The sequence below is a fragment of the Oncorhynchus mykiss genome, chromosome 25 (assembly GCF_013265735.2).
Source record: "Oncorhynchus mykiss isolate Arlee chromosome 25, USDA_OmykA_1.1, whole genome shotgun sequence".
Taxonomy (NCBI): domain Eukaryota; kingdom Metazoa; phylum Chordata; class Actinopteri; order Salmoniformes; family Salmonidae; genus Oncorhynchus; species Oncorhynchus mykiss.
This window is the reverse complement of record NC_048589.1, coordinates 8,190,446-8,214,014: the sequence shown is the minus strand read 5'-3', so window position 1 is coordinate 8,214,014 and position 23,569 is coordinate 8,190,446. Positions and strand designations below refer to the sequence as shown.

General features: G+C 42.2%; 2 protein-coding genes across 4 annotated transcripts in view; one reads left to right on the top strand and one right to left on the bottom strand.

Moving 5' to 3' along the window:
- Nucleotides 1–107: 107 nt before the first annotated feature.
- LOC110505300 (gamma-aminobutyric acid receptor subunit rho-1-like) lies at nt 108–13,651 on the bottom strand. Of its 2 annotated transcripts, none has more exons than XM_021584447.2 (10): nt 13,062–13,651; nt 7,905–7,958; nt 7,572–7,678; nt 3,540–3,607; nt 2,916–3,139; nt 1,998–2,080; nt 1,742–1,882; nt 1,414–1,566; nt 1,077–1,174; nt 108–667 (listed from the first exon to the last, which is right to left on the bottom strand). In XM_021584447.2, the coding sequence occupies exons 1-10, from the start codon at nt 13,175–13,177 to the stop codon at nt 350–352; spliced, it is 1,362 nt and encodes a 453-aa protein (XP_021440122.1). In that variant the 5' UTR covers nt 13,178–13,651; the 3' UTR covers nt 108–349. The 2 variants fall into 2 exon arrangements, with proteins under 2 accessions (XP_021440122.1, XP_021440121.1); XM_021584446.2 differs by having other exon boundaries at nt 978–1,174; nt 13,062–13,650.
- A 6,634-nt stretch (nt 13,652–20,285) lies between these two features.
- Nucleotides 20,286–23,569, top strand: part of tonsl (tonsoku-like, DNA repair protein) — a 33,645-nt gene continuing 30,361 nt past the window's right edge. Inside the window, exons 1-4 of one of the 2 annotated variants that reach the window (XM_021584443.2) lie at nt 20,286–20,729; nt 20,999–21,094; nt 22,143–22,285; nt 22,586–22,769. In XM_021584443.2, the coding sequence (XP_021440118.2) occupies nt 20,705–20,729; nt 20,999–21,094; nt 22,143–22,285; nt 22,586–22,769 (448 nt within the window). In that variant the 5' untranslated portion in view covers nt 20,286–20,704. The remainder of the gene's footprint in view (nt 20,730–20,998; nt 21,095–22,142; nt 22,286–22,585; nt 22,770–23,569) is intronic. The other variant, XM_021584442.2, reaches the window with a different exon arrangement.

Genomic DNA, 23,569 nt, shown 5'->3' with positions numbered 1-23,569 from the left:
AGAGTACATATTTAAATAAGTCCATTTAAGAGGCTCGGTCAAGAAGGCAATGTTCCTTGCATTTTATGAGCCATATCTCAATCTCTTTCGCTGTCTTGAAAAACAGACAAAAACATGTTCTCTCTGTGGCCACTATCCCTGTTAATAGAGTCACAGTGGAGTCCTGGGTCATATTCATTAGGGCACACTCTACAAATCGACAAGTTCATGTAGTCCCACTCCCTCCCTGTTTGAGTCAGTTCTCTGCCCATTTAGTGCTTAATAAATATGACCATGTTGTGCTCTAACTGCAGCATGTGAGTGTGATTGGGTAGAAGGGTCCTTCCCCATTTGTGGCACAGGCCAGGCGTTAGGAGTAGATAGACCAGTAGATGATGTTGAACAGGGCATAGGAACCAGGGAATAGGACCCGTGAGTACTTGTCTATGGCGTGGGTGTCTATCCAAATGTTCACATAGCCTGGCCTCTTTACCTGGCCCGTGAGCTGGGGATCCCCCAGAACCACCTGGGCCAACATCCTCTCCTGCCTGCCGCCGTTCTCTGGCATCCCATAGTTCCCTGCTGTGCCATAGTTCGCTGTGCGGTTGACGTCCATGGTGGTGTAGCCGGAGATCTGGGGGTCGCACGTCATGTCGTCCGGGTTGCCAATACCACAGGTACAGGGCAACTGCAAGTAGGCGGAGGTAAAAGGTGAATTAACGGACAAGACTTAAACTACAAAACCAAAGTATTTGAAGTGGCTTTATAGACACTAATATGTAACTTATTTTGCACAGGGCTTCTAAAGAAGGTTGTTTGAGGCAAGAAAAGTTTTCGGGGACTTCCTCCTGAGGCTACTTATGTAGTTTAAGCTCCGTATGCCACAACATTTGGCATATGGAGCGATATGAGCAATGCACCAGATGTTGCCCCTAAAACTAAATGAATACAGAGAAGCAGAAAAACATTTCATGTTAATGAAATTAAACAAAATGTACCCTTTCTCTTAGCTTCCTCTCTTTCCGTTCCTGCACGGTCGAGAGGTAGTTGACCGCTGCATACTCTATGACCGAGAGGAAGACAAACACAAAACTGACCCACAGGTAGATGTCTACTGCTTTGATGTAGGACACTCTGGGCATGGAGGCGTTGACTCCAGTGATGATGGTGGACATGGTGAGCACCGTGGTGATACCTGGACAGAGTCAAAACAAGAGGGTTCAGCAACCTAGGTGATTTGACACCGATCTCCATTGAAATAGCTTTTTAGTTTACAGTTCATTTTAAAACCTCATTGGGGCCACCATTGAGACCAAACATCACATTCAAACACATGAGCATCAAGACTGTACTACATCTCAAATAGAAAACTGAAATATCCATTAAACCTAGAGCTAGAAACTTTCTTGTCCTTCTGGCAAGGGCCTTTCCTACCCAAGGGGACCCTAGCGGGGACAGCCCTGCGGTCAATCCAGAAGGAGACCCAGGACAGCATGACCATGAGGGTGGCAGGGAAGTAGGTCTGGAGCAGGAAGAAGAAGACGTGGCGTCGTAGAGTGAAGTGGATGTACAGACGGTTGTACCAGCCTGGGAAGGAAAAAGAACACAGTTGATATTCTACGCAGATCCTGTCCCTTTCATTTGTTTCCATTCCCACAGTGCAGAGGTCTGAAACTCACGACCCGCTGGCTAAATGCGGCCCACATGGCAGTTTAATGTGGCCCATATGGTTGTCTTAGTAAATATGTGACTTCAGGGTTACCTGTACTGCTATAAAAGGCCAGCTTTGTAGTGGTGTGGAACTTCTGGATGAGGAACTGAGATAAAGATATCCTCTCGTCCGTGTTCAGTGACTCGTTGCCTTTCTTCCAGTACAGCATGAGGTCATCGTCCGTGTACGCGTCTGATGAGAGAACGTTAAAAACCCCCCAATGAATACCTCACATGATTGTGATAAAACTGGATCAAATGTCATCAGAGATGTGTAGGTAAATGGTGAAGTTGAGAGATGCACTCACAGCTTTCTATCTCCAGCGAGCAGGTCTGTGTGTCCAGAGGGAAGCGACTCAGGTCCATGTTGCACATGGCCGTGACTGTGATTCTGTTAGAACAAAAGTGACACCATAGCCTGACTTAACGTCTAGTTTTGATTTACATTTGGTTGAGTTTTCAACTAACGTGAATTCAATCCAAAAAATGTCACTATGTCATTGGGTGAAAAAAAGATGACAAAATGCCCCTACGTTGATTACTATTGGCAAAGCCAATCAGTTTTCCACATTGATTCAACGTCATGACATGATTTTTTGGGATGAAATTATGTGGAAACAGTGTTGAATCAACCAGTTTTTGCCCAGTGGGATGTCACTGAAGGACTTATGTATAACATGGGTTACATGAGGTCTCTATTTGGCTGGGGAAGGGAAAGTGTGTAGCATCCCTTTCAGTGTTGTCCATCTGTCTCATAAAATTGAAAAATTATGTCACGCACTGTATATCTTTCAATGTACATCATTTATTCAATGGACAAAATACGTGTTAAGATAACTCATTCAAGTGTCCCAGGTTGTCCAATTCAACAACCCAGGAAGGTTGCTCGCACCTGATCAAACCTTTCCCATATGGTAACATTACATGCTTACTAAGTAGCATTTTCAATAACTTTGTTTAGCAGTCCAACAAATTGGCCTTCTTCATGTACCTTGATAAATCAGTTTGAACATGAGCTCAGCGCTAAATCCAATACCCTTGAGGGTAAGTCATGTAACGAGGGTCGTGTTCAGCTAGCATGAAAACGTTCGGAAACGGGGGTACTATCGGAACCTGTCCAATAAGAAACGCTTGTTTTAGTGTTCCGTTCCGTTGTGTCCGTGCCCTAATGGACATGGACACGGTCCAGTTCTCATCATTCTAATACAGGAGAGCTGAGCAGCTACCTTAGACTGTAGAGCACGTTTCCGTCAGGGTGCACCCTCAGCATGACGTTGTCCGTGGTTGTGTCGTGGATGAAGGACCTCTTGGAGTGGACGAAGAACATGTCAGGAACCCAGATCTTCTTGGCCAGCCTGCTGTCGAAGGTCATGCTCTGGTTATTGGTGCTGGGGAAGGACAGGCGCTCGTCTTTCCAGTAGTGCCGCAGGTACAGGGTCATGGTGAAGTCCTGAAACAACACAACAGGGGCATGTTATGGCGGTGGTGGTGCCCTCTGTTGGGGGACAATGACACCTATCGATGAAGCTGCTTTTTTGTATTGAATGTAGGTACAGCATGTGTTGGAGGATTCCACATATGAGATATCTGATTTGAGTGAGCTTCATTTTTTGTGCTTACGTAATATTCATGAAAGGCTTCTCTGGTTGAAACATTTTCTAGATAGTGGAATACTTTTGCAATAGTATAGGCCAAAGATTTAGCTTGGTCAAGCAGACTCATTGCTGTGCTCACGTTTCCTTTCGCTTCGAGTGAAACAGAATGTGAGCTATCGCGCTATGAGGCTTGTTACACCAGGTTAGGAACGATTACTCTTCACGGTGTAATAAAGAGACTCAAATCCCACTCACCATATCCACTTCAGAGATTGTGTCCAGACTTTCAACCTGAACATCTACCCCAACTGGAATAGGGGGTCCTGTAATTAAAGACAATTATATTAATAGAAAGTTCCGTGAGAGAGTAGATTTTCAGATTGAATTTACTATATTTGACCTCTTTTCAAAATCAAAGAAATGTAATCAGAAGAGCACTACAGTTTTTCCTTCATTCATTCATTCATTCATGCATTGCTGTAATGGATACTCATTGATTCTACCACAGAGAACATCATGTGTCAGGTACACCACCCCGTTCACCAAAATGGTTCACTCCTACAGACAGTGAGTCACATGGCCGTGGCTTGCTATATAAAGCAGGCAGACAGGCATCGAGGCATTCAGTTACTGTTCGATTGAACGTTAGAATGGGCAAAACGAGTGACCTAAGCGACTTTGAGCGCAGGTTCCAGTATCTCAGAAACGGACGGCCTCCTGAGCTTTTCAAGCATGACAGTGCCTAGAGTTTACCGGGAATGGTGCGACAAACAAAACACATCCAGTCAGTGGCAGTCTTGTGGGCGAAAACAGCTCGTTGATGAGAGGTTCGAAGGAGAATGGCAAGAATCGTGCAAGCTAACAGGCGGTCCACAAGCAGGCAAATAATGGCGCAGTACAACAGTGGTATGCAGAACAGCATCTTGGAATGCACAATTCGTTGACCCTTGTCACGGATGGGCTATTGCAGCAGATGACCACACCGGGTTCCACTCCTATCAGCTAAAAACAAGAAGAAGCCGCTCCAGTGGGCACACAATCACCAACACTGGACAATTGAGGAGTGGAAAAACATTGCCTGGTCCGACGTCATGCTGATGGAAGAGTCAGGATTTGGAGTAAGCAGCATGTGTTAATGCCCCCTTCCTGCATGGTGTCAACAATACAGGCTGGTGGTGTAATGGTGTGGGGAAGGTTTTCCTGGCACACGTTAGGTCCCTTGATACCAATTGAGCAATGTTTCCATGCCCTGAAGAATTCAGGCTGTTCTGGAGGGAAGGGGGGGGGGGTGTCTGCCTCAAAACTAGATGGGTATACCTAATACACTGGCCACTGTGTGTATTGTGACTAGGCTTGTGTGTAGTATACAGTAGTTTTATTCAAATACAGTGTAGGCCTATTAATAGGCTGGATTTGCTTGTGCCATGACTGGCTATTTTTTTTAACCTATTTTAGCCTTTACTCGCCATCATCCGCCATCATACAGGAATACAATTAGGTCACAATGGATCAATTTGTTGCAGCGTCAAACATCTGGAAGCTATTGAGATTTTTTCTCTCTCTTCCAGACAGATTTGGAGCTGGTGTGGCAAAAGGAGACATTTTTTGCCCACTTAACCCGGAAGCCTGCCTGCCACACCAATTTGTCGGAGGAAACACCGTGCACCTGGCAACCGTGTCAGAGTGCACTGCACGCCACACTAGTGTGCGATGGGACAAGGACATCCCTGCCGGCCAAACCCTCCCCTAACTCGGACGACGCTGGGCCAATTGTGCGCCGCCCCATGGGTCTCCCGGTCGCAGCCGGCTCCGACAGAGCCTGAATGTCATGTAGCACAGCTAGCACTGCCATGCAGTGCCTTAGACCACTGTGCCACTCGGGAGGCCTAATAGTAGACATTTTAAAGGAGGATCATTCATAGTGTGATATTTTTATCACTCAGATTACTCTTACAGTCTGTTATTGTTTATTTTTATATATTCATAAAACACATAAAACAATATATATTTGGCCATTGTTCTGGTCAAAAATATGACATTAATTATCAGCAACCCACGTTGCTTGATCCATGGGCTTGTGTGAAACACATTTTGTCATTTGGCCTAGATCATTGATGTATCTCTGACCTGAGATGGCCGCCCTCGAGGTATTATGGATTCCAAACATGTAAATAACTAAAAAAAGAACATGTTACTTTAACATGAGAACCCATTAAGCCGCTCACTAATACAATAGATCCCACATGCAGGGCCTTTAATCCCACAACAGCAAATTCCTGTACATTGACCATGAAACCACAAACACTCTGTCAACATCCCTGTTAAAAGAAAGAGTACTAGCTAGCCAATGTACAGCTTGTCATGTTGCTGATGTCATAAGGGCTTTTGGAGGCCTGAGCTGATAAGACCATTGGATAGATTGGACGACCCCGTTCGAGGGAAAAAATTATGCTCTAAGCAACAATATATATATATTTTTAAAAGCAACTACAAACAACTAAAAGGAGTGAATAAACTATTTGTACATTGCCCTCAAAGTAATTTGTGCATCACTGTTGATGCACAGTACGCACATTGATGAAGTGCACCTTCAAATCTTATGTGGAGCATGTTTTTCACATACAGTTGAAGTCTGAAGTTTACATACACTCAGGTTGGAGTCATTAAACTCGTTTTTCAAACCACTCCACAAATTTCTTGTTAACAAACTATAGTTTTGGCAAGTCGGTTAGGACATCTACTTTGTCCATGAAACAAGTCATTTTTCCAACAATTGTTTACAGACAGATTATTTCACTTATAATTCACTGTATCACGATTCCAGTGGGTCAGAAGTTTACATACACTAAATTGACTGTGCCTTTAACAGCTTGGAAAATTCCAGAAAATTATGTCATGGCTTTAGAAGCTTCTGATAGGCCAATTGACATCATTTGAGTAAATTGGAGGTGTACCTGTGGATGTTTTTCAAGGCCTACCTTCAAACTCAGTGCCTCTTTTCTTGATGTCATGGGAACATCAAAGAAAACAGCCAAGACCTCAGAAAAACAATTGTAGACCTCCACAAGTCTGGTTCATCATTGGGAGCAATTTCAAATGCCTGAAGGTACCACGTTTATCTGTACAAACAATAGTACGCAAGTATAAACACCACGGGACCACGCAGCTGTCATACCGCTCAGGAAGGAGACGCATTCTGTCTCCTAGAGAGGAATGTACTTAGGTGCGAAAAGTGCAAATCACTCCCAGAACAACAGCAAATGATTTTGTGAAGATGCTGTAGGAAATGGGTACAAAAGTGTCTGTATCTACAGTAAAACGAGTCCTATATCGACATAACCTGAAAGGCCGCTCAGCAAGGAAGAAGCCACTGCTCCAAAACCGCCATGAAAAAAAGCCAGACTACGGTTTGCAACTGCACATGGGGACAAATATCGTACTTTTTGGAGAAATGTCCTCTGGTCTGATGAATCAAAATAGAACTGTCTGGCCATAATGACCATCGTTATGTTTGGAGGAAAAAGGGGGAGGCTTGCAAGCCGAAGAACACCATCCCAACCGTGAAGCACGGGGTGGCAGCATCATGTTGTGGGGGTGCTTTGCTGCAAGAGGGACTGGTGCACTTCACAAAATAGATGGCATCATGAGGAACGGAAAATTATGTGGACATATTGAAGCAACATCCGTCAGGAAGTTAAAGCTTGGTCGCAAATGGGTCTTACAAATGGACAATGACCCCAAGCATACTTCCAAAGTTGTGGCAAAATGGCTTAAGGACAACAAAGTCAAGGTATTGGAGTGCCCATCACAAAGCCCTGACCTCAATCCTATAGAACATTTATGCGAGCAAGGAGGCCTACAAACCTGACTCAGTTACATCCGGTCTGTCAGGAGGAATGGGCCAAAATGTACCCAACTTATTGTGGGAAGCTTGTGGAAGACTACCTGAAATGTTTGACCCAAGTTAATCAATTTAAAGGCAATGCTACCAAATACTATTTGAGTGTATGTAAACTTCTGACCCACTGGGAATGTGATGAAAGAAATAAAATCTGAAATAAATCATTCTCTCTACTATTATTCTGACATTTCACATTCTTAAAATAAAGTGGTGATCCTAACTGGCCTAAAACAGGGAATTTTTACTAGGATTAAATATCAGGAATTGTGAAGAACTGAGTTTAAATGTGTTTGGCTAAAGTGTAAACGTCCGACTTCAACTGTACTAACCCTGATGATTTCACTAGGTAGAAATATACAAATTATATGACTCCTGTAAAGTCTTACCTCCAAATGCTGGTCTCATGGTAAAATCATGGTCATCTATTCTTAGGAGCTGCTCAGATTTTGTCATGGGAGATTTTGTCATGTCTGAACTTCGCTTTAGAATTGGTCTGTAGATAGGAAAATGTGTTATTTTATAGGGTTAGGCTATGAGATGATCTCTTTTTTCAATGGGCAAAGACATGTTTTACACTGTCAAGTAGGGTATCAAATTACAATATCAGCTTTACTGTATTTACAATATCAATAGTATTGATAACACCTTTCATGTTATGCTATGAGTTTGCAACCTACTTTTTCAGATCAGCGTTTTGTACAATGACAATGAACTCTAACCTTTCAGAGTTGCTATGAGTTTCTCCATCCATTCTTGACGTTTGTCTCCTGGATCTGTTGATGGAAAAATCACAAGATGTTTGTTGTTTTTAGGAAATAAATAGTGGCATTCACCTGGGCATAATGAAAAGATCACAAAATGATTGCAAACAACTTCTGGTCAAAATGTCAAGACGAATTCCAGTATAGGTGGTAGAAACAGGAGAAGTGACAAAGGAGCATAGAAGTGTAGTAACCCTGTAATGACCTATCATCTTGCTGAAGACTATTGTATGACAGTATTGTGAGGCTGAATTACAGAGGAAGTTTGGTGCAGCAACAACAACAAACAAATCATTCAAAGCAAAAAAATACAAAAGCTTAGCCTACAGTGAGCTACGAATGTATTGAGAGTGACACATTTTGTGTTGTTTTGCCTCTGTACTCCAGCACTTTGAATTTAAAATCATACACTGACTATGAGGTTAAAGTGCAGACTGTCAGTTTTAATTTGAGGGCATTGTCATCCATACCAGGTGAACCGTTTAGAAGTTGTCCATACAGTAGTAACCCCCATTTTAGGAGATCAAAAGTATTGGGACAAAATTTTAGTATTTGGTTCCATATTTCTAGCACGCAATGATTACGTCAACCTTGTGACTCTACAAATTATGGTAGCATCCATATTAATGTAGAAGTGTTTATAAAAATATTGTATTCTTATTTACAATAAAAGTGACTCCAAAATAACACAATAGATTATTTGCCATTCATTTCTATTGGACAAAAAATATTCTGAAACACAACCAAAACAAACAGAAAATGCATCCAGCATTTTTTTTGTAGAGCCACAAAATTGATGCAGTCATTGCGTGCTAGGAATATGGAACCAAATACTAAACATCTGACTACTTTAATACCTATAAGTGAATTTGTCCCAATACTTTTGGTCCCCTAAAATGGGGGGACTGCAGGAAGGACAAAAAGGGCTGTAATTTCTAAACGGTTTACCTGATATTGATGAAAATACCCTCAAATTAAAGCTGACCGTATTTAACCTCATAGTCATTGTATCCTTCCAAATCCAATGTGCTGGAGTACAGAGCCAAAACAAACAGAAATGTCACTGTCCCAATACTTTTCTAGCTCACTTTATATCATGTTTTCTTTTACAGCTAAGCAAAAATGTCTCTTTTACTTTCAACTTGGCTCAGGGAGATAGATCAGGCTGATTCATTGCCATTTTTATCCCAAAAGATATGAAGGGCATGAAGGCATTCAGAGAAACACTCTATTTCAAGAGAACACACTCATCTCTTGACAACGTTCAAAGAGATCCTACATCTGAATGAATTGTCTCTTTGATTGCATTATCCCAGTCAGGGCATAAACATTTGAAACAGAATACAAAAATAGATTTCCCCCTAAAACCCTAAACTGGATTAATGGGTAGCCTAGAGGCATGAGTGCATGTGTTGACATGCCCCACAGGCGTGCATGGAGAGAGAACAGCCGACAGCGTTATTATCTACCGTGACAATCAGAGAGAGAGAGCTACTGGGTGCTAACTGCTGTGGGCTGATGGGTAATGGATGCTATTCCTCTCTGTACGCCCCAGCAGCTAATCCGCTTGACAGAATCCCCTCCACGAACCAGAGACTAGAACAGTCTGTCAGTGTGTGTGTATGCATGTGTGTGTGTGTGTGTGTACGACTGAATGTGTGTGTCTGTGAGTCTGTGAGTCTGTCTGTCTGTCTGTCTGTCTGTCTGTCTGCAGAACACTGCCTTTGGGCTTCCTATAGTTCTGCTGCTGCTATACAGCTGCCTGCCTTTTCTGGACAGACGGAGTCAACAACATGATCACTAACCGACTCCTGTTAAGTGCACATAAGAAGTACAAACTCAGTTAAAAGTGCATCGCAGTTCACAGATCCCAATTGAAAATTGCTCGGTCCAGAAATAGGTTTGCTCAAGTTTTGTGATTGGAACCACAGTAAGCCAACACGCCATTGCATTTCTCAGAATCGGATTGTACTATTGATTATTGTTGTTATTTGGTGCCATTCAAGAGGACAGGGTATGTTTTTCATGACTTTTGGAGAAACACCTTCGGGGTGAGAAGTCAGGGTTAGTTAGTATACCATCAGTGTCTGTTAAACTTAGCTAAGCTGGTCTGATAGTGTTTTTGTTGTACTCTGTTCGCTTGTTTTTTATAGAGAGAAAATAACACATGTTCAAGTCTAAGCCATATACAGTATGTCCAGTTTATAGGTCTGGTTCAAGTTATGTGTCACTAACATTTGGTATCACCCACACCAATCCGCTATGTTTCAATTGCAAAAATGTGTGGCATCTATGACCATACAATTAATCATTTCCAGTCTACATGAGAGAGAAATTGGTGATCTACAACAATATTTGAAGAGTAATTTCCAAACGCTATTTATCAACTGGGTGGTTCAAGCCATGAATGCTGATTGGCTGACAGCCGTGGTCTATAATGCGAAGAATTGGTGGATATAGCATTTTGGAAATAAACTCTTCATTTGAATAACTTTGAAATAAAGAACTTTACATTTTCCCTGAAACATATAATTGTGATTCAATATCTTAACACAATGTTTTTTTCCTTTAAATTTAAAACATGGTTGTCCTGTAAAAGTATGCGTTGCCTAATGCCTATTGATAGACTATATCTCTTGTGAGAGGTCCGACTCCACAACAGGGATCATCAACTAATTCAGCCGCGGGGTGATTTTTCTTCTTGAGCGGATGGTGCTGGAACACAATTACATATCATTTGTAGGCAGCAAATTGACCGCAAGAAGCCCAAAAAGATATAACAAAAATTATAATATAATAATTATATAATTATATAATTAACAACAATTATAATTTAAAACTTTGCTTACATCTATTTGTACACAATCACATATTAAAATCTCTAATATGCGTGGGGTTACATTGGAACAGATTTCCATAATTAAAATCACTTGGAGCTGATTAACTGGTGTTTTTTACAGTCTTTTATGTACAACAATTAAAACATGTAAATACAAAAACTTGGGGTGCCAAATGAAATCACCCAAGGGCCGCCAGTTGGGGAACCCTGCTCTATAATAAACCATTGATATATAGTTATATATACAGTGCCTTGAGAAAGTATTCGGCCCCCTTGAACTTTGCGACCTTTTGCCACATTTCAGGCTTCAAACATAAAGATATAAAACTGTAACTGAAACCAAAATTGAACTTTTTGGCAACAATGCAAAACGTTATGTTTGGCGTAAAAGCAACACAGCTCATCACCCTGAACACACCATCCCCACTGTCAAACATGGTGGTGGCAGCATCATGGTTTGGGCCTGCTTTTCTTCAGCAGGGACAGGGAAGATGGTTAAAAATGATGGGAAGATGGATGGAGCCAAATACAGGACCATTCTGGAAGAAAACCTGATGCGTCTGCAAAAGACCTGAGACTGGGACGGAGATTTGTCTTCCAACAAGACAATGATCCAAAACATAAAGCAAAATCTACAATGGAATGGTTCAAAAATAAACATATCCAGGTGTTAGAATGGCCAAGTCAAAGTCCAGACCTGAATCCAATCGAGAATCTGTGGAAAGAACTGAAAACTGCTGTTCACAAATGCTCTCCATCCAACCTCACTGAGCTCGAGCTGTTTTGCAAGGAGGAATGGGAAAAAATTTCAGTCTCTCGATGTGCAAAACTGATAGAGACATACCCCAAGCGATTTACAGCTGTAATCGCAGCAAAAGGTGGCGCTACAAAGTATTAACTTAAGGGGGCTGAATAATTTTGCACGCCCAATTTTTCAGTTTTTGATTTGTTAAAAAAGTTTGAAATATCCAATAAATGTCGTTCCACTTCATGATTGTCTCCCACTTGTTGTTGATTCTTCACAAAAGTTTTATATCTTTATGTTTGAAGCCTGAAATGTGTCAAAAGGTCGCAAAGTTCAAGGGGGCCGAATACTTTCGCAAGGCACTGTAGGTATAAACCATCTGTAAGATTGGTCTAATGGTGAACAGATTTCTAGTTGCTGTTTTCAGATCAGACCTAAAAATAGCTCAAAGGGCCATGATCACATGAGAGTGATACTGTCTAAAGGAGACATGGTTTGTGGGATTATGATATGAAAGGGCCTTTGGAATACATTAAGTGGGTATAAATCACTCAAAGCTGATAAAGGCACCCTGCACTTTGGATAGGAAAAATCCTTATCATCTTTACCAGAGATTAACGGGTGCACTTGTCATTGTACTGTAGAATTCAGCTACCACGTTTAATGAATATTTCATAGTTTGCATGCTGTGGTATTTGTTATGGTATTTGCAGCTAGCAATTAATCCATCAGTCCTGCATAATTACTTATGTTTGTTGTTAAGTGTATGCATTTCATACAAAGTATTCATTGAGCCTAGCCTGGTCCCAGATCTGTTTGTGCTGTCTTGCCACCAGCTATGGTCGTTGACATGCCAAAAATAGGTGACTAAACACCACAATACAGCACAAACAGATCTATGACTAGGCTAGGTTGAGCTAGGGCTCCATAAACATGTATCATAAGCTGATCAGAATTACATACATTATATCTGCCAATAGTGCCACATCCAGCACACCATGGAGCAACAGCCACAACATCCACCAATAGAACATAAATAGATACTGGAATATAGGTGCCCTCTCTTAATCCCCTTTCTGAATCAATCTGAATTCACCTGGTGGGGTGAGGAAACAGGTGAGGAAAACAGAACAGGTGACACATTATTGTCACCAAGTGGACCTCACCCAGGCACTCAGCACCAATCAAATATGGGTCAGTTGGTTGAGCATGGCGATCGCAATGCAAGGATTGTGGCTTCGATTCCTGGGACCATCCATAAGCAAAAATGTGTGCACGCACACGCATACATCGCTTTGGATGAAAGAGTCTGCTAAATGGCTTATTATTAATACTATTACATTAAATGAAATCACTTTTAAAACAATACAGAGTCATCTATACATAAAATAAATGTTAAAATGGCATGAAATGTATAACTTGATTCACATTTTAGATCTGGGCATGGGTTAAAATGTGAATCAAATTATACATTTCATGCCATTTTAAAATGCATTTTATGAATAGATGCCAGGATGTAAGGTCCATTTACCTGCTTTGTTTGTAGGTCTCTAGCTTTTGGCCTCTTTGATGAGCTGATCTCCCAGCAACCCCCATGAGGCAGACGCAGAACAGCACAAACACAGTATCCACTTGCATGGTGCACATACCACCGTGGACCCCTCAAATTCCAGTCAAATTCCACACCCCACTAGGGCTAAAACCTCTCTGCGTGGGTCCTGGGACATTGTCTTCAGCAGAACAGCTTCGGGCTGGGTAAGAAGCAGCAGCTCTGGCCTGACCAACAAAACATCCCACGGTACTTAATCTCCACAGTGGAGAAAAGCAATTTTGACTAAACCTATAAATCCTTGAGCGTCAGATTGCACAGATTAGATCCCTCCAGTGGCGGATGTGGCTCACTCGCTCTGCTCTGCTGCTCTACTCTACTCTGCTCTGTACCGCCCAGACCAATTCTCATAATGATGCGGCATGCTCGTTGGGGAGGTCAATGGTGGGAGATATTGCAGCTACAGGATCTGGATCGCACAGTCAGACACAGAGTCTTTGATGTGGAAGGCTGTTAAATCCCTTAGCTGTGTATTTATAAGTGCTATTCAAAGTGTCTCCCGAGGCTATTTTGCTAAGACGTCTTCGAAGGCTGCAAGAGTATGCTGCTAAAATTTGGCTTCAGCCTGAGTTTTGCTAACATAGTTATGTGGGATTGGCCTACATACACGCTCTAAAGAGATTGGTGTCTATTGGATGAGCCTAACCTATTTAAACAAATAGTTCATTAATATATAAATTAATCATATTCATCAATGAAGAGTATATCAGTATAGGCTGTCATTCATTATTTTTAGGAAGTCAGCTCTGTTTCTGAGTAGTTATTTTGATAATCCACATAAACTCAGCAAAAAAAGAAGTGTCCTCTCACTGTCAACTGTGTTTATTTTCAGCAAACTTAACATGTGTAAATATTTGTGTGAACATAACAAGATTCTGAGACATAACCTGAACAAGTTCCACAGACATGTGACTAACAGAAATGGAATAATGTGTCCCTGAACAAAGGGGGGGTCAAAATCAAAAGTAACAGTCCGTATCTGATGTGGCCACCAGCTGCATTAAGTACTGCAGTGCATCTCCTCATGGACTGCACCAGATTTGCCAGTTCTTGCTGTGAGATGTTACCCCACTATTCCACCAAGAAACCTGCAAGTTCCCGGACATTTCTGGGGGGGAATGGCCCTAGCCCTCACCCTCCGATCCAACAGGTCCCAGACGTGCTCAATGGGATTGAGATCCGGGCTCTTCACTGGCCATGGCAGAACACTGACATTCCTGTCTTGCAGGAAATCACGCACAGAACGAGCAGTATGTCAGGATGAGCCTGCAAGAAGGGTACCACATGAGAGAGGAGGATGTCTTCCCTGTAACGCACAGCATTGAGATTGCCTGCAATGACAACAAGCTCAGTCCGATGATGCTGTGACACACCGCCCAATACTATGACGGACCCTCCACCTCCAAATCGATCCCGCTACAGAGTACAGGCCTCGGTGTAACGCTCATTCCTTTGACAATAAACGCGAATCGGACCATCACCCCTGGTGAGACAAAACCGCGACTCGTCAGTGAAGAGCACTTTTTGCAAGTCCTGTCTGGTCCAGCGATGGTGGGTTTGTGCCCGTAGGCAACGTTGTTGCCGGTGATGTCTGGTGAGGACCTGCCTTACAACAGGCCTAAAAGCCATCAGTCCAGCCTCTCTCAGCCTATTGCGGACAGTCTGAGCACTAATGAAGGGATTGTGAGTTCCTGGTGTACCTTGGGCAGTTGTTGTTGCCATCCTGTACCTATCCCGCAGGTGTGATGTTCGGATGTACCAATCCTATGCAGGTGTTGTTACATGTGGTCTGCCACTGTGAGGACGATCAGCTGTCCGTCCTGTCTCCCTGTAGCGCTGTCTTAGGCGTCTTACAGTACGGACATTACAATTTATTGCCCTGGCCACATCTGCAGTCCTCATGCCTCCTTGCAGCATGCCTAAGGCAAGTTCACACAGATGAGCAGGGACCCTGGGCATCTTTCTTTTGGTGTTTCTCAGAGTCATACAAGAGAGAGTGAACAAGGGTTTCTCCATAGGGAAGTATGTTTAGTCCAGTGTCGTTCACCCTGATGATAAATTATATATTTAAGGAGGTGGGAAAGGGAGTGGTTGTGGCCTTGTATGCTGATGATGGGGCTGTATGGAAAAGAGGTGGGAATGTGAAATATGTGATGAGGAAGATGAGGAAGATGCAAGCTGTGATGAGGAAGATGCAAGCTGTGGGAGTTGTGGAAGATTGGTCTCTTACATGGGGGTTTATGGTGTATTCTAGGAGGAAATATATGCAAATATATATTCAGGATATAAGTAGGGTGTCTGAGTTGAAGTATTTAGGTATGTCGTTTAATGAGGGGCTTACATGGAAGAGACATGTTGAGCATATTGCAATTAAGTGTAGGAAGGTGCTGAACCTGATGAGGGCAGTGGCAGGATATGATTGAGAGTCAGATAGACATACACTGGTGTATGTGTACCAGGCATTGATCAGGTCATATTTGAATTATGGATGCTTTGTATATGGATCGGGAGACAAAGTTCCTGAATAGGATACAGTCAAGGGCCCTGAGATTGTGTGTGGGTCCCTTCGGGAAAACACCTGTTGGGGCATTGCAGGTGGACAGTGGGGAACTGCCACTGAGGATAAGGTGGGACAAACTTGCATTAGTGTACTGGGCGAGATCGAAAGGGAGTTCAGAAGGACATCCTGCGGTCACGGCAACTGGGGAATGCTGGGAGCGAGGAGTGGGTAAGCAGAGGGCGTACTGTACGGGTGGACTATCGGGCAAAAGGTGGTAGAATATGGACTGGGGAAGAGAGAGATAGGGCAGGCAATTGCATTGGGGAACATTCCTCCGTGGCTGTTTCCGAAACCAAGTGTAGATGTGGACATGATTGAGGGTAGGAGTGAATGGGGTGAGGATATATGTGTGGAGAGATACAGTTGAAGTTGGAAGTATACATACACCTTAGCCAAATACATTTAAACTCAGTTTTTCACAATTCCTGACATTTAATCCTAGTAAAAATGCCCTGTCTTAAGTTCAGTTAGGATCACCACTTTTTTTAAGAATGTGAAATGTCAGAATAATAGTAGAGAGAATTATTTATTTCAGCTTTTATTTCTTTCATCATATTCTCAGTGGGTCCGAAGTTTACATACACTCAATTAGTATTTGGTAGCATTGCCTTAAAGTTGTTAAACTTGGGTCAAACGTTTCGGGTAGCCTTCCACAAGCTTCCCACAATAAGTCACGTGAATTTTGGCCCATTCCTCCTGACAGAGCTGGTGTAACTGAGTCAGGTTCATAGGCCTCCTTGCTCGCACACGCTTTTTCAGTTCTGCCCACACATTTTCTATAGGATTGAGGCCAGGGCTTTGTGATGGCCACTCCAATACCTTGACTTTGTTGTCCTTAAGCCATTTTGCCACAACTTTGGAAGTATGCTTGGGGTCATTGTCCATTTGGAAGACCCATTTGCGAACAAGTGTTAACTGATGTCTTGAGATGTTGCTTCAATATATCCACAGAATTTCCCCTGCCTCATGATGCCATCTATTTTGTGAAGTGCACCAGTCCCTCCTGCAGCAAAGCACCCCCACAACATGATGTTGCCACCCCCATGCTTCACGGTTAGGATGGTGTTCTTCGGATTGCAAGCCTCCCCTTTTTCCTTCAAACATAATGATGGTCATTATGGCCAAACAGTTCTATCTTTGATTCATCAGACCAGAAGACATGTCTCCAAAAAGTTCAATCTTTGTCCCCATGTGCAGTTTGTCGTGGTAATTTCCTGTATTACTAAACATTGAGAGAGCAAACCACACACAAGTCAGAGTTATATTATAGAGTCCATCTTTAATTATATGAGTTTCACCATAGCCCTTTTTGACTCTCAGATCAATTCAGTGTCTATAAATGAATTCTCTGAGAGTGTCAACATAATGGCACCTGAGATCCTTTATAGCAAAGATCCACCCCCTAGTCGACATGACAAACCACAGGTCTTAGGAAAACTGCACAAATGAAGAATTTTACTTGAGAGAGGAGTATCCCATCCAGATAGCATTAGCTATAAATTATCGTTCAGTTTGGTCTCTTTAGACGAGATTCTAATCTCGTTCTTGGTACCACTTAGGACCAAAACATTACCTCATCCAATGGCATATATCAATTGTCAAATCTAGATACTCCCATCTCAAATACACCCCCTCCTGGACAAGCTCAGAAAAGACAGTGAACCTCTTAGGTCATATACTAGGTCAAGATAAGGGCAACCTCAGAGAGGACATACAATGGTTCCAAACACTGCCATACTCCTCCCCCCAATGGGAAAATTAGGGAGTGACTGGTGTACAGATATTGTGGAGCCCTTCACATGGTTTAACAGATACCCTCACATATGAAGACAATCCTGATCTCTCCCCTCTCTGGGCCCCAAGTGACTAAGTCCAAGCTAAGAAGGGATAACTGCAACTGCCAACAGTATTATCCAAAATAAAACATCCTAATGACAAATATCTCACATAAGCATTATTATGTAAATAAAACATCTTATTTATCAATGTTACCTAACTAATTATGATTCTGCAACGTCAAGTTGCAAACCGTAGTCTGGCTTTTTTATGGCGGTTTTGGAGCAGTGGCTTCTTCCTTGCTGCGGGGCCTTTCAGGTTATGTTGATATAGGACTCATTTTACTGTGGATATAGATACTTTGTACCTGTTTCCTCCAGCATCTTCACAAGGTCCTTTGCTGTTGTTCTGGGATTGATTTGCACTTTTTGCACCAAAGTACGTTCATCTCTAGGAGACAGAATGCGTCTCCTTCTTGAGCGGTATGACGGCTGTGTGGTCCCATGGTGTTTATACTTGCGTATTACAGATGAACGTGGTACCTTCAAGCATTTGGAAATTGCTCCCAAGGATGAACCAGACTTTTTTTTCTGATTTCTTGACTGATTTCTTTTGATTTTCCCATGATGTCAAGCAAAGAGGCACTGAGTTTGAAGGCCTTGAAATACATCCACAGGTACACCTCCTATTGACTCAAATTGTGTCAATTAGTGGTAGGCTTGATTACCAACAACGACGAGACGGCCTACAGGGAGGAGGTGAGGGCCCTCGGAGTGTGGTGTCAGGAAAACAACCTCACACTCAATGTCAACAAAACAAAGGAGATGATTGTGGACTTCAGGAATCAACAGAGGGAGCACCCCCCTATCCACATCGATGGGACAGTAGTGGAGAAGGTGGAAAGTTTTAAGTTCCTCTGCGTACACATCCAGGACAAACCTAAATGGTCCACCCACACAGACAGCGTGGTGAAGAAGGCACAACAGCGCCTCTTCAACCTCAGGAGGCTGAAGAAATTTGGCTTGTCACCAAAAATGTCACAGATGCACAATCGAGAGCATCCTGTTGTGCTGTATCACTGCCTGGTACGGCAACTGGTCCTCCCACAACCGCAAGGCTCTCCAGAGGGTAGTGAGGTCTGCACAAAGCATCACCGGGGGCAAACTACCTGCCCTCCAAGACACCTACACCACCTGATGTCACAGGAAGGCCAAAAATATAATCAAGGACAACAACCACCCGAGCCACTGCCTGTTCACTCCGATATCATTCAGAAGGCAAGGTCAGTACAGGTGCATCAAAGCTGGGACCGAGAGACTGAAAAACAGCTTCTATCTCAAGGCCATCAGACTGTTAAACAGCCATCACTAACATTGAGCGGCAGCTGCCAAAATACTGACTCAAATCTCTAGCCACTTTAATAATAAAAAATTTGATGTAATAAATGTATCACTAGTCACTTTAAACATTGCCACTTTATATAATGTTTACATACCCTACATTACTCACCTCATATGTATATACTGTACTCTATACCATCTACTGCATCTTGCCTATGCCGTTCGGCCATCGCTCATCCATATATTTATATGTACATATTCTTATTCATTCCTTACATTTGTGTGTATAAGGTAGTTGTTGTGAAATTGTTAGATTACTTGTTAGATATTACTGCATGGTCGGAACTAGAAGCACAAGCATTTCGCTACACTCGCGTTAACATCTGCTAACTACGTGTATGTGACCAATAACATTTGATTTGAATTAGCCTATCAGAAGCTTCTAAAGCCATGACATAATTTTCTGGAATTTTCCAAGCTGTTTAAAGGCACAGTCAACTTAGTGTATGTAAACTTCTGACCCACTGGAATTGTGATGCAGTGAATTATAAGTGAAATAATCTGTCTGTAAACAATTGTTGTTTGTAAACAATTGTGGTTGAAAAAACGAGTTTTAATGACTCCAACCTAAGTGTATGTAAACGTCCGACTTCAACTGTATACAGATGGTTCAGAGGATCCAGTCAGTGGTACAGTAGAGTGGGGGTAGGGGTGAATATCCCAGAGTTCAATGTTAGAGTATGTAAGCAGTTAACTGATTATGTGTCAGAGTATGCGGACAAGTTGATGGCCATGATTCTAGGTATGAGATGGGTGGAGGAGGTGAAACCACTCAGAGTGGTGATCTGTTCTGATTCTGATGCAGTGTTGAGTAGTGTGAAGACGGGCAGGTCGGATAGGATATGATGGTGCTGTTAATGGGATTTGAGAGAATGGGAGTGGTGGTAAGCTTTTGCTGGGACAATGTGGGTGTGGAGGATAATGAGAAAGACAATGCTGTGGCTAAGAGTGCTGTGAGTAGAGAGGGAGTAGATATTAAGGTCCCGCTGGGCTGCAGGGAAGTCAAGTTCTTGATCCGGGCAAATGGGCAATTTTATCCTCTGCACCGGTCAGTAAAGGAAGAGGTGGGGAGTATGGCATGTAGGAGAGAGGAAGTTGTGTGGAGTAGACTACGGTTTGTGCTCACAGGTTTGAATGCCACGTTATGGATGATAGGGAGACATGACACAAGTCTACGATTATTAGTGTTTAGTGGAGGAAACGGTGCAAGTGTGTTGATATTTTGTGAACTGTATGACGTAGATAGGGTGCGATTGGGTGAAAGAGTTAGAGAGGCTGGACGGGTTTGGGTGGTGTAGTGCAGGGAGGGAAGTGGTGTCTAGGGCTCTGTTTCCCTTTCTTAGAGGAACAGGAATAATGAAGAGAATTTAATGTCGGTAGGCCGTGGCTAGCCTCACACTCCATTACAGTAGGTGGCGGTGTATGCACCTGAAACGTTGGATGTGATCTGCCAACCCAATCCCGAAGAAGAATAAACATTGGCGGGACTTTATGGAAAGGTATTGAGACGATAACAAATGATTTTAGCTACAAAAACGGATAAACGTTAATAATCGGATTATATAGGAACTATGGATCGTGATCAAGAAAAATGTGAGTGTAGAAAGTCGTATAATGAGGTAGTCAGTAAAGTCTAACAGCAGACAGAACAATAAAAACGGTAGCTGATGTTAGTGTCTTCACAATCACTCCTAGTTAGCCAGCTAATTTAGCTAGCAAGCCAGCCGTGTAACGTTAGTACCTTACTCTGTCAATGAAAGCTAGCTAGCTTGCAGATCTTCGTTTTATTTTGTCAGTTCTGCCTAACGTACGCTTTCAAACGGGACAAGATGAACACTGCCCGGGAGGTAAAACGTAAGTTGCTCACCTTTACTCCGATCATGTAATGATGAGTACTAGCTAGCTAGTTGCCAAAAGCTGCATTGGCTGTTAGTTAAACATGCCAGAACGTTTTATATATATATATATATATATCATGATTGCCTGGTTGTTGTTGACGTGATGTTGAAGGTATGGCAACGCGAGACTATTGTTGACCAAACATACCCTCATACCAAGGCATTCAGGCAATTGTCATGTGTGTGTATATTACACACAATGCATTTTCATATTTTTACCCACAGAACTACAGAAAGCGAAGAGTAAAGCTCAGAGCAATAATAATCTGAGCGAAGAGGCCAGTCTGTGCAATCAACTGGGAGAGGTGCTGTCACGAAATGGTAATGTGGTCATCTTTGTACTGTATTGCACAGAGAACGTGTCAATTTAGTCATATCTGTTCTTTATGAAACTCGGACATAAAAAGACCATGAGTTTTGGTGTTTTCACAAATCCATAGAATAGTCATTTTGTAGGAAGGATTGTTGACATATGTGTGTATTAAAATTATTTCTCAGTTATGCTTTTAGGAAAGTTGGCATATTTATGACATTTTGTCCTTTTCCCAGGCCTACTTTAAGACTCCATGGGGTTTAATCTTTAGGTGGTACGAAGCAAATATTGGTTTCATATGAAAATGTACGGCTTGCTCTGTAATATGATAGTATTTTGACTTCAATAACCTTCTTATATTAATATTGACAAGTATAAACATGAATATTGAAAATAGAACATTTTAGATTTTAATGTTTGTATATATTACTGAATAGAATATACTCTAAGGGAATATCAATGTTCCAGATTGGAGTCTCTGCTACTTTTAGAGTTATGATCCAATTTGTCAGCATTACCAACAGAGTGAATGTGAAAATGGCCACCCTCTGTTGGTGATCCCACTCTGCAACTTTGATATGCAATAGAGTATTATGTTCAACAATATATTGAAACATTTGCCAAATCTAAGATTTGGGATTTCAATATTCATGTTTATATTTTTCAATGTTGAAAAATGAATGTTTATTTGATTCAAATCAAAATACTACTCCTATTACAGAGCAAGCCTTAAGCTTCATATGACCCCAATTTTTGTTTTGTAACATCTACAGATGAAACATTGAGTCTTAAAGAAGGCCCGGGTAAGGCCAAAATATCATACATTTAGCAATTTTGAGTAATTATTTCTCAATCATATTTGACATTTGTATCTAAAAGCATATGTCAACAATCCTTCCTCCAAAGGACTATTCTATGCATTACATTTCGTGAAAATCCCCCAAGTCATGTTCTTTTTTTTTTTTGTGTGTCAGGGTTTCATGAGGAATCATTTAATCATCATCATTTTTTTCTTGATTCATCTCTACGATTCTGCACATTTCTGTTTCCTATCAGGCGATTACGGAGCTGCCATTGAGGAACATCGGCAGGAATTGCAAATTTCCACGGCAATGCATGACGTCATTGGACGTGCAGTGGCCAATCGTAAGATTGGGGAGTGTTATGCGGAGATGGGGAACATTGAGGCGGCTTTGAAGGTCAGTGAACAGCTCAAGCTTTACTCTCTGATCCTCTACCTGCTTTTGTTTCAGATGGGCACATTACTTGGGATGCCAACTGTCTGCAGGACTGGAACTTCAGATTGGGCTACACATTTTGGATACTTTTTTGTGACTAACTATGCAGCCTGAAAGGCACAACAAGAACAGGATAAATGTTTAATACAATCAGATTCTGTACTAACCAACAGTTTATTACAAGAGTATCCCCACCATTTCACTTGTTGCCAATCATACACAAGCAGAGTATATTAATTAAGAGTGTGTGTTTGGATTCAGCACCAGCGGTGTCATCTTGATCTGGCTCGCTCCGTCAATGATCATGCAGAGGAACAAAGGGCACTGGCCACCATTGGAAGAACCTTCCTCTTCCGCTACGAGTCTGACCAATCGAGGGACAGCTTGAAGCAGGCGGAAGATGCCTTTAGGAAGAGCATGGCTATTGTGGACAAAGAACTGGAAGGTGTGTACACGTTTTGCTATACTTGTGAGTACCACAAGAACAGCAAACCAACAAAAATTCTGAGAATTGAGGACATTTTGCCGGTCCTCACTTGTAAAAAGTGTTTTCCCATATTATTTGTAGAAGAATATTGAAGACATCAAAATTATAAAATAACACATGGAATCATGTAGTCACCAAGTGTTAAACAAATCAAAATATATTTGAGATTCTTTGAAGTAGCCGCTCTTTGCCTTGATGACAGCTTTGCACGCTCTTTGCATTCTCTCAACCAGCTTCATGAGTAATACTTTTCCAACAGTCTTGAAGGAGTTCCCACATATGCTGAGCACTTGTTGGCTGCTTTTCCTTCACTCTGCGGTCAAAATCATTTCAAATGGGTTGAGGTCGGGTGATTGTGGAGGCCAGGTCATCTGATGCAGCACTCCCATCACTTTTCTTCTTGGTCAAATAGCCATCACACAGCCTGGAGGTGTGTTTTGGGTCATTGTCCTTTTGAAAAACAAATAATAGTCCCACTAGGCGCAAACCAGATGGGATGGAGTATTGCTGCAGACTGCTGTGGTAGCCATGCTGGTTAAGTGTGCCTTGAATTCTAAATAAATCACACACTGTCACCAGCAAAGCACCATTACACCACCACCTCCATGCTTCACAGTGGGAACCACACATGTGGAGATCATCCGTTCACCTACTCTGCGTCTCACAAAGACACGGTGGTTGGAACCATAAATCTCAAATTTGGACACATCAGACCAAAGGACAGGTTTCCACCGGTCTAATGTCCATTGCTTGTGTTT

Coding starts and splice junctions, on each gene's coding strand:
- LOC110505300 (XM_021584446.2), bottom strand. CDS start 13,177: ATGTGCACCATGCAAGTGGATACTGTGTTTGTGCTGTTCTGCGTCTGC. Junction 3,140..3,539: donor CAATCTCTGAAGTGGATATG/GTGAGTGGGATT, acceptor GTGTTGTTTCAG/GACTTCACCATGACCCTGTA. Junction 2,081..2,915: donor AACGTGCTCTACAGTCTAAG/GTAGCTGCTCAG, acceptor TTGTTCTAACAG/AATCACAGTCACGGCCATGT.